The 11,609-nt window shown below is 33.9% G+C and overlaps 1 protein-coding gene across 1 annotated transcript; it reads right to left on the bottom strand.

The window, feature by feature from the left end:
* Positions 1–478: 478 nt before the first annotated feature.
* LOC133818444 (GDSL esterase/lipase At2g04570-like) lies at positions 479–3,751 on the bottom strand. Its single transcript, XM_062251314.1, has 3 exons — positions 3,318–3,751; positions 2,638–3,127; positions 479–1,092 (listed from the first exon to the last, which is right to left on the bottom strand). Exons 1-3 carry the CDS (start codon positions 3,717–3,719, stop codon positions 899–901), a joined length of 1,086 nt encoding a protein of 361 aa, XP_062107298.1. The 5' UTR covers positions 3,720–3,751; the 3' UTR covers positions 479–898.
* Positions 3,752–11,609: the final 7,858 nt, after the last annotated feature.

Genomic DNA, 11,609 nt, shown 5'->3' with positions numbered 1-11,609 from the left:
TCACCAAAGTAAGTATAGATAACGGTTGCAACCAGTGGTTGCCGCGATGTGGGTCATGATAGGTGGTTGAGTTAAGGGATAATATATGATGAAAATATATATTTTTGTATTTTGTATTTTATATTTTTTTTATTTGTTTTACATTTAGAGTTATGATATACGCACTCAAAATACGTACTTAAGCATCGACGTAACATGACTTTTTAAAATAATGAGTCCTTTGATAAATTTAATTGTGTAAGCTAAACTGGCAAGTTATAGGTATATATTTTGGATAGATATCATTATTCTTATATTTATTTATCTTTGTTTAATTTTTTTAGATTTGATATACAGTATTTGATATATATTTTTTAAATTTATAGTATATTTAAACATTACTAAAGAAAGCTATATATACTATGCCAATTATACATTAAAAATAATATATTTCTTCGCATTACTCATAATATAAAACAACTTTTAGCATAGAAAAGCATACGAAAGAAACTCATAATACATGAATTATTAAAAGATAGTACATAAAATTTTCTTCACCCCAATAATTAAACAAGAAATATTTTACATACACTTCACTCTCTCATGCACACATATATTACCAATTACATACATAAAGCTGAAAAGGACACGTAGCTATTTATGATAACTAACTCCGAGATGATACACAGAATAATGAAAATGCAGAAAATAACTAGCTACAGAATATAATATATTAAGAAGATACATAATGTTCTAGTCATAGAGTTTAAGAGAAAAGAATATGTTTTGACCATGCCATAGCTTAAATAGATGAAAAACACTCAAGCTAATAAATGGGTCTCATGGATATCCAAGCAATCGAGGTATATATATATTGTGATGAATAGCAGTACCATAGCAAAAGGGTTGTTGTAATTAATTAAAGAAACTGAGTGAGAACATTCTTGAGAAGAAAGTCAGCGATGATATGACTAGTTTTCTCGGTGGGATGGAATGAATCCCAGAAGACGTACTTGTTGGCATCTGTGCAAGTGAACATGTTATTTCGATTGCAAGAATAACCCATCTCGAACATTCCTGTCGCACAACATGCCACCGAGCTCACCTCGAATCCTGCCAACCCAACAAATTAATTAATTACGACTTCATCCATCTTCTTAATTAATATATATCAATCCTATTACAAAACTAAAATAAATCAAATAAATAATATGATGACTACTGAAATTAATAAACAGATATGGAATTTATATATATATATAAATATATTTTAAATCAACTAAATAGATGATTTTCATATCATGACTTTCCATCTATATAATACATTTATTTAATTTAAAAATTTCAGACGTGCGTAATTATTAAGATACTCTCTTCTACAAGCAAATGTTACTTATCAAGAATCATATTCTCTATTTTCGTATCATACAAACATAACATTACGAAAATGACACTTTAATCTATGATGGAGCAGTTTTAGAAGAGAAGCACTGACCAGTGGATTTCTCATGAGAATATTAGATTCTTCATTTAGAAAAATATTATTAAAAAGAGAACGACATTATTTATACAGTAAACTATTTGACAAGTGTTGCATGTGTTTGGTAGAATGAATAAATGATATATAAACAAGTAAAAGCAGTATGTTAAGGTAATGTTTGAGATGATACACACAGAGTAAACATTTACACACTCAAAATATAAACGTACAATGATATATAATATGTAATTTTAATCATTAAAATTTATTGAAAGTAAAATCACAATATTTTAATAATGTGCGGTTTAAAATACTTGATATTATTGTATCTATTTCAAATGTAAGATCATGTTCCAAGTAGAGATTAATGTGCATGAACTAGTGTCATTCAACACGCTTCAGCTGAAAACGAAAGGTGTACCAAAATTCCTACCGATATACTGTTTCTGATCTCAAAAAGATAACGCATACGTATACATTAAGTGTGTTTCTTAGACTTTATCGGCTGGTAAAATAAACTTACTCCTAACTCTCCTCACCTGTTATCATGCATGTATAGCTTATTTCAGCCCAATAATGTGACTACTTAAATGCCCAAGTGAGAAAATAAAACTTTTTACCTTTTCATCAACTGGTTAGGTACTTATTTAATTGAAAGAAAAATGATATATATATATATATAGCACACATATAACTTACATTAATATAGGAGTTTTAAGAAGCTTACACGTAGAGAGAGGGAGAGAGAGAGAGAGAGAGAGCAATAACACCGTTTATGATAACACCTTAGAGGTAGGCCTCGTTTTATAAACATATGCATGTGGTACTATTAATTAAACAATGGAAAGTGATCCTTCATACAAGCCCACAAATTCATACATTTAACGCATGTACATATATACCACATATAGCCTATACAAGGATCGAAAAAATGAGTTATTATATGTACTAACAAATTATTCTGCTAATATAATCTTTCTAACTAATTATACTTTGTAAGTATGATCACTGCATTTATTTTATTATAATTATTTTTTAAACTATATACAGTCGATCGATGAATCGGATCATTCTTTTAATTAATTACTTTGAAAAATTAACACAAACTAATAAATATATATATATATGTATATGGATACTCTGTACGTACGTATGAGGTTATATATATATGTACGTACCATAGGAAGAAGGCTGTTTGATGATGCTCAAAAGTGGATTATAAGGATTGGAAAAGACGATCTTGACCTGAGGGAGTTCCTTGTTGAGTGCAGAAACGAGTTTCTCGAGCTTCCCATTAAACTCCAAAGACACAACATTGTACCTCTCCACACAGCCATTTCTGCCAAAAAAATTTGTGGTCCTCTCCAAGGGGAGACAGCCCATAGGAGGGAGGCCTCCAAGGGATATTTTTCGAGCCCCAAGTCCGTAGAGTTGCTTGACAAAATTGCCAGCTATTCCAATTAAAAAGTCTTGGTACTGTTGGATGTTGTACCTGGATGATCTGCCTGGGATGGTGTAGTAGTTCTCTAAGAAGTCGTTTGTTCCAAGGCTCATCATGTAAAGAGCTTCACTTATTGTTTCCTTTCCCTTCTCTTCTCCTTGGTATGCTTTCAGTTTCTTTTGGTACTCTTTGTAGTATTCCAACTCTTTCCATAGTGGTATTACAGACTGCACATATATACATATCAATTAATAGTTATATAAACTAATTAATTTTCATTAATTCGATACCATCAATTACCCTCTCTCTCTCTCTCTCTCTATATATATATATATATAATTCATTCGAATCACGTTGATGCATGTAGATATATATATATATATATATTTAATCATGGAACTGTTTAAGAACACTTACAAGCACTGATGAAGTTGCATTATCGTAGCCAGACCCAGCAGAAGCGAAAGTGACACCAGTAGCAAAATCTGAAATGTTACAAGAAGGATCCAAGTAGGCAGGAATGGCAGGTTTGAGGCCAAAACCCTCTGAGATGAAGTCAGTAGGTATCCGCCCATTGGAGAACCTTCCGGTCGCCTTTCCGCCGATGAAGTCACGCCCATATGGTTGGAAATTGCTTCTGGCTATGGTTGGGATTTGGTTGTTGTTGCCTGCATCTACCGTCGAGTCTCCGAACACGATAATCGCCGGTACTTTCGCACCAACAATCTCAGATACAAGTACGGCCAGGAAGATAAACATGTAGCAAATTTTGTATTGTAGGCTTCCCATATTTGTTGCTTGATAATGTTTTCTCAGCATTGAGATATTGAAGCCCTCCTCACATGTGTGTATTATATATATAGATGAATAATAATAATAATATGGGGAGAGAAATAAATGAGAGCTGGGTATTCTTTTAACACTTCTTTATGGGTTAGGAAGTAGTTGTAACTTTTTATTATCTACTAGGGAGTATATGTAGGTTTACTCTCAGGTTTAGCTTTAGTAATTGTGTATCTTTTAATAATAGAATGACGACAATTAATGGTTGTTGAGGTTATTATAGTAACTCTGCTTTATCTTAATTAGTTTCCTATTTGGGATTAGGAAATAAAAAAGGCAGCTATATATTATGTCAATATACATTTGCGCATATTTTTATAATCTCACGGTTAATTACTATCTAATTACATAAATATATTGCTAATGTAATTTTTCGTCAGAAATGTAAGTCAAATTCTCTTTTGATTGCAAATACATCAATTCTAGGTATAAATGAGTTAATTACTTAATTTGACCAACATGAGAGTACTATATATATATATATATTGAATTATGGGATGTAACTAAACTAAAAAAAATGTCAGAAATACCAACTTTTTCAGTTTAATATTGTGACTTTTAAGCTCCATGTAGAGGGGAAGAAAACAAAAAACACGCACCAACGCACACACACACAAAATTTAAACTCGATATTTTTATTACAATGATTTGACCGAAATATTTTGAGCTACTCATATTTTTTCAAAACTATGTAACCCCAATATATATATATATATATATATATATATAGAATTGTTAAAAAAAGACATGCTGTCTCACTGAGTGTTGGAGCTTAAATCGATCTGTCAATAAATTCTAATACGAAAGAAGTAAATTTGTTCATCATTCTTATTAATTATTTCGTACAATAGAGTTTAATCATGATAGACTGTCGCATTTAATCAACATATTAAAATGCTAATTTAAGATGAATAAGAACCACTTGTATATTTTAATTATTATCATTCTCGTACTACTAAGAAAAATTATTACCCGCGTCACTCTTTTTTTTTTTTCGAAAGAAAAATAAATCTCAAATAATAATTTTAGTTATTAAAAAAGTTACTTATAATTTTTGAAAATAAATATTTAGTCAATTTAAAACATTGAGGCTATATGTTTCTTATTAGTTGTGTAAAAATAAAATAAAATAAATAAGAAGAAGATCGAGTAGATATTGTTTTCCCTCTGAAGTATCTCTAACTTGTTTTCTTTTGTTCTATTTTTATAACTAATTAATTAAATTGAAATGGAGAAAAACATTATGTAATTACTTATCTCGCAACTACTACCGCCGAAAGACCAAGTTAAGAAACTGAGAGAGTTAATGAGAACATGATGTAGTTGCAACTACCCATGAAGTGACAAGTTCTTAAAAAAATTGGCTGAGCTATATTGAAAGCTATATAGCTTCCACCAGAAATGGAGGTGCTACATTTTGTGACCAATAAATACATATAACACTATACTATGATATTTTTAAAGTAAAGAATTACACACACACACATATATAAATATATATATATCAAAATTTCATTAATTTATTACACCAATTTTGTTGTTGTCTCCCCCCTACTACACCCATAGATATTAATTATGCTGTCATCTTAGTTGACAATGCATACATTCTTTGATATTCTATGTTTAGTGGATTTATTGAAAATTCTATTGTCATCCATCTTTCCACTGTTGCTAAAATGGCCACGTGTTCCCAAATTGGTCCAAACTCAATTGTGCTGTTTTTTTTTTAAAAAAAAGAACAAATTTTATCCATGCAAAATTGTTTTTGTTCATGTAAGTAATTTTCATTGTTAATTCTTGTTTGGGATTGGTTATTTAGTAAGATACAAGATAATTGTAATTCCGGAAGAGTAGAAATTAATGGATAGGTTTATATTTATTGCAAGTTTGATAACTAAGTTGTTATTTAGTGAATATCACAGGAATACATAATTCATATTGCAAATTTCTGAGATTGGTGCTTAAAATTGTGCTCTTAATTTGGAATAGCATAAGAATATGTGGATTTGATTTTGAGAGCCTAACATATGTTTTTGGAAGGATGGCATGTTCAATTACCATGAAATCTTTAGTTGCAAGAATAAATTGTTGTGAGCATTGCTACATCGTTAGGGGTTGATTCACAAACTAAGGAGATCCATTGTTCTTAGCTATTCTTATCAACTTTTACTTAGTCGTTACTCTTTTTCTTAATTAAGATCATTTCAAGTATTTAATTGCTCGTTTCTTTTTTATTTGAATTCAAAATATTGATTATTACTTTTATTAGTAAGTATCGGCCGTCTCTTTGATAATTGCCTTTTTCAATTTTTATGGAGACCATTCTTATTTAAAAATTACTTTATCGACTGCATGCACTTGTGTAATTAGAAAGAATTCATTGCATAGAAATAGTTCAACAAGCTTTTGGCATTGTTGCCGAGAAATTTGACAAGTTAATCTGTTATGAAAATAAATAGCTTTGAAATTTGGTTTTTTTTTTTATTTTGTTCTTACATGTTTGCTCTTTGCAAGTCTATTCAATCTAGTGTATGAACGAGCAACAAGAAGCTAATTTGTATCCCATTTGTCATGAAATTGAGTGTACATTTCAAAGAAGAGCAATAGGCTAGTGCTAATTTTGTTGAAATGACTAATTCTCTCAAGCTACTAGAAGTTATTGCAAAGGCTTGTAACAGCCGATCCTGTGGATTTTCATATGTTATCTATCTGTTACGTGATTCACATGTTATTTATAGAACATTTGTTTACGAATGACTATTAAGTATGCATGTTACAAATGCCGAATGACTATTATGGATACTTGCCTATCAACTACTTTGTACTTGTAACTCATGTTATCCTCACTAGGATTGGTTTCGGCCTCTTTGACGACTAGAAGGTGCTCGTCCTCTAGAACCCTATGAGAAGTAGTTATGATGTCTTCTAACTCCACTCGTTGTTTGCAAGTCACTTGCTCTTTCCTTATCTACACTCTCCTAACCTTTTCCTCTTTACCAAGACTTACAACTAACATATGCTTAAAGCCTAGTGGAGGGTAAATAGGGCAAGAAGAGACCTTACGACTCCTATGGTCCCTATTATGGCCAATGAGGCCTTGCCATATGTTCTTTCTCTAGAAGAAAACTACCTCGAGATGAAGTCGTGAACCGTATGACCAGACTGTCTACAAGGTTAAGAAGATCCCTCATGTGCTCCCAAGCTCGTGGAAAGACCAAGCGTGTCTTGTGCTGGTTTCTCACTACAAAGAACTCCATGTGTTTAGGCCTCATAGCCTGGAAACCAATGATGAGGAGGCTCACTAGGGCTAGATTTTCAACTACTCCCTTTAAGATTTTCGAAACCACTCAGAACATCATCATCGTTAGAGTCATAGTCATCATCACTGTTAGTGATAACCATAGTATTAAAGAGCTAACTCAGAGCTGATTTGTTTTGTATTCAAACAATTGTAACTAACTTTAGTAGTTCATTTTATGTTTTGTTAGTTGTTAATTCTGTTAGATTAGTTGTTAAGCTCTTTTTGAGCTCTGCTCTTGTATTCTTTAGCTCTATAAATAAAGCTCTTTACAGAAGGTTTTATTAACCACTTGACAAACCTTATGAGTGATTTTTCCTGAAATCTTCTCTAAATAGTTTTTGTCCTTTGAGCTTTTATATGGTATCAGAAGTCCTCTGACTTACGTCTCCCATGGATTCCGCATCCACTGAAGCAAACCCTACTGCTCCCCAATCGACCGCCATCGATATTGACTGTTCCACCATCGACTACCTCCAATTTCTCTGTTCAGTAACCAAATGTTCTACAATGGTGGAACCCTTTTTCTAATTCCTTCAATTCTTCTATGACTATCAAACTTGATCATATGAATTTCTTAGCTTGGAAATCGCAGGTTGTTCCTACTATCATCAAGCACAACCTTGATGAATTTCTTTTCTCCAATGTTCCCCCAACTCAGAAACTTGTTGATGGTGCAATCAATCTTGAATTCACTACTTGGAAAAGGAAAGATCAACTTCTCCATTTTTGGCTACGCTCATCAATGTCTGAAGGTGTTCTTGCTTCTATCTCCACCTTTACAAGTTGTTACTCTGTCTGGAAAGCTCTTGATAAGACGTTCTCTAGTCAATCAAAAGCACGACTTCTTCAACTAAAAGGCCAACTTTCTCACATACAGAAAGGTAATCTTACAATTTTTGACTATGCTGACAAAGTGAAAGTTCTTTGTGATAGTTTGGCAAGTGCTAGATGTAATATGGATGACCAAGATATAATCCTCCTCCTTCTTAATGGACTCGGACCTGAATTTGATCCTGTCGTGTAGGGCATCACCTCTCCTAGTGATTTTTTTTACCTAGAAGAAATTGAAGCTCTGGTCATCTCATGAAAGCAGTCTTGAATGCCACCAGATAATCGAAGACCTCTCGATGAAAATGATAGTGAATCTAACTCTGGTCCCTCCAAGAAACTACAACAATTGTCCATATACAAGCCCTATGGATTTACTAGCAGAAATGGAAACTCAGATTTTGGTCCAAGATCCTATGGCCGTGGAATTCCTCGTACTTCAGCCTCTACTCCAAGACTATTTTGTTAGGTGTGCTAAAAGTCAGGACACCCCGCTTCAATATGCCACTACCGCTTTGACAAAATGTTCATTACTCCTAAAGTTGGGACTTCTACTCCTCGTTCCTACCTATCTGAACAAGAACTTGAGTATGAACTTCAAGCCCATGTGACTTCCTCTTTTCAAGACTTTGGTGATGATTATGCTTGGTATGTCGACTCTGGAGCTACAAACCACATTTCCTTTGTCATGGAAAACTTGGATACTGCCACCCCTTACAATGGACAAGACAGTCTTGCGGTTGGTGATGGTAAGAAACTCAAGATCTCTCATATTGGTAATGGTAAGAAACCCCTTACCATCAATTTCATCTTCTCCTTTGCACTTAAATTTTATGTTGAAAGTTACCTGATATAAAAAAACAACTTGATAAGTGTTTCCAAGCTAATCAAAGATAATGATGTCTTCTTGGAATTTCATAAAACTTGTTGTTTTATTAAGGATAACCAAACCGAGACTGTTTTAGGTGATGATGATCTCAATAAATTTCGCACTCCATTGCAATGCAATCTTTCTACTGCCTCAGTCAATACTAATTCTAATTCTATGATTACTTCTTGTAATAATAAAACTGTTTTGACAGTTGAATCTTGTAATGATGTTTCTAAAAGACATAAAGATCAGTGTATCAATTCTGCTTATGATTCTTGTCCCAAAAAATTTCACACTAGTAAATCTCAAGATGTTACAATTTGGCATTGGAAACTTTGGCACCTAGCCCTACGCATTTTGAGTAAAGTTCTGTCAAAAATACCTTATTCTGGTTCACTAAAGAATTTGGAATTTTGTGAAGCTTGTCAAAAAAAGGAAAGAGTCACAAGCTCCCATTTCCTCTGTCACAATACAGAGCATCACAACCACTTGAACTGATCAACTCTGACCTTTGGGGTCCTGCACATGTATCCTTCGAAGATGGCTTTAAGTATTATCTGCATTTTTTGGATGATTACAGTAGATTTAATTGGATCATTTCACTCGTATTGAAATCTCAGACCTTTCATGTTTTCATAAAGTTTAAAGGATTGGTTGAAAAGCAATTTGGTCTACCTATAAAGGGTGTTCAAGCTCATTGGGGTGGTGAGTATAGACCTTTTGCTAGATTTCTCACTGATCAAGGAATAAAATTTCAGCACCCATGTCTTCATACTCATGAGCAAAATGGTCGAGCCAAAATAAAGCATCGACACATTACATAAACGAGACTCACTCTTCTTGCTCAATCAGGTTTGGATCTTACTTATTGGTGGCATTCTTTCCAAACTGCAATTTTTACAATTAATAGGCTGCCTACACCCGTTCTAAATGATTTGTCCCCATATGAATGCTCGTTTGGGAGACAACATAATTATGAGTTCTTGAAACCTTTTGGTTGTGCTTGTTACCCACATTTGAGACCTTATCAAAACCATAAGCCCAACTTTCGAACAGAAAAATGCACCTTCATTGGCTACTCAATGCAACACAAAGGATACTTGTGTGAGAGTTCCACTGGAAGAATCTATATTGCAAGAAATGTCGTGTTTCATGAGACTCCTGCTCTTCAATAGTCGACTACACATCAGGTACAAGATTCTCATCCTATACCCTTTGCTTCTTCAACTTTTTCCACTATTCCTCCACAGTACCACATGTTGCTCATTTTCCTATGGCTACTTCTAACAATGACATAGTTGAAGCTTCTTCCGTCCCCAGCCATACAAATGCATATGTTATGGCTCAACCACCTCAGAAACAAGCTCCTACTATGACTGTTAGGACTCATGCTATGTCAACAAGGTCTCAAAGTGGTATCTTCAAACCTAAAGCATACATGACAACTAAGGACCATTGCCTAAATTAATTTTGCCTCGTGAGCCTTCTTCGACAAAGAAAGCATTGGCATATCCGAAGTAGTATGAATCAATGAAGTAAGAGTATGATGCTCTGTTGAAGACAAATACTTGGACTCTTGTTCCATATCAAACAGACATGAATCTTGTGAGAAATAAGTGGGTTTTCCGTGTGAAGCTGAAAGCTGATGGCACACTTGACAAGTACAAATCAAGGTTAGTGGAAAAAGGCTATATCCAAACACCTGGAATAGATTATAAAGACACATTTAGTCTTTTGGTCAAGGCAACAACTATTCGTATTGTTCTTACACTTGCCATCACTTCCAACTGGAATGTCAACCAATTGGATGTCAGCAATGCCTTCTTACACGACAATCTCAATAAAACAGTGGTTATGCCTCAACCACAAGGGTTTGTTGATGCTAGCAAGCCTACTTATGTTTGCAAGCTTAATAAAGTTATCAACGGCTTGAAGCAAGCTCCATGAGCACGGAACGATAAGCTTAAACAAGCTTTGTTTAACTAGGGGTTTGTTGTTTCGAAATCAATTGGTGATTCTTTTAGTTTATGTTGATGACCTCCTTATTACTAGTCCAAATAGGTCTCTCATTACCCAGCTCATAAGTGACTTACATAAACCATTTTCTTTAAAAGATTTAGGTTCTGTTCACTATTTCCTAGGGGTTGAAATTCATCGAAGCTTAGTTGGGATGTACCTGTCACAGACCAAATATATCACTAATTTATTAGTGAAGCTACGTATGGAGGGTGCCAAATCCTGCTCAAGTCCAACAAGTTTTTCACAAAAACCGTCTCTCACAAAAGGTGTTCCATTTGCTGATGTTTCACTCTACTGAAGTACTTTAGGAGCACTACAATATCTTACTCTTACAAGACCAGTTGTGGCTTTTATCATCAATAAACTCAGTCAATTTATCCATGCTCCTACTGATGTTCACTGGGAATCTCGTAAAATACTTTTACGCTACTTTTTAGATGGTCTTTTGTTAAAACCTGCTGCCACATCATGCTCCAAGGGTACTCAGATGTTGATTGGGCAAGCTTCCCGGATGACAGAAGATCAACTAGAGGCTATGCTATGATTCTTGGAGGCAACTTAGTGTCTTGACCTGCTAAGAAACAACAAGTTTAGAGCACATTCAAGCACTGGAAAGTGAGTTTATAGCCTTAGAAATGCATATGCTGAGATAAAATGGTTGGTTTCATTGCTCACTGAGTTGCAAGTTCAGTTTCATCAACCTCCAATACTTAGGGTTGATAATCAAAGTACCATTGCTTTAGCTGCCAACCCCATTTTCCGTGCTCGCTCAAAGCACATCAAAATTGATCTCCATTTTTTTTGAGATGAAATCATTGTTAAGTCACTTGTTGTGTGCTATGTCCCT

The sequence above is a fragment of the Humulus lupulus genome, chromosome 2 (genome assembly GCF_963169125.1).
Source record: "Humulus lupulus chromosome 2, drHumLupu1.1, whole genome shotgun sequence".
NCBI lineage: Eukaryota > Viridiplantae > Streptophyta > Magnoliopsida > Rosales > Cannabaceae > Humulus > Humulus lupulus.
This window is presented reverse-complemented; position numbering and strand designations above follow the sequence as displayed.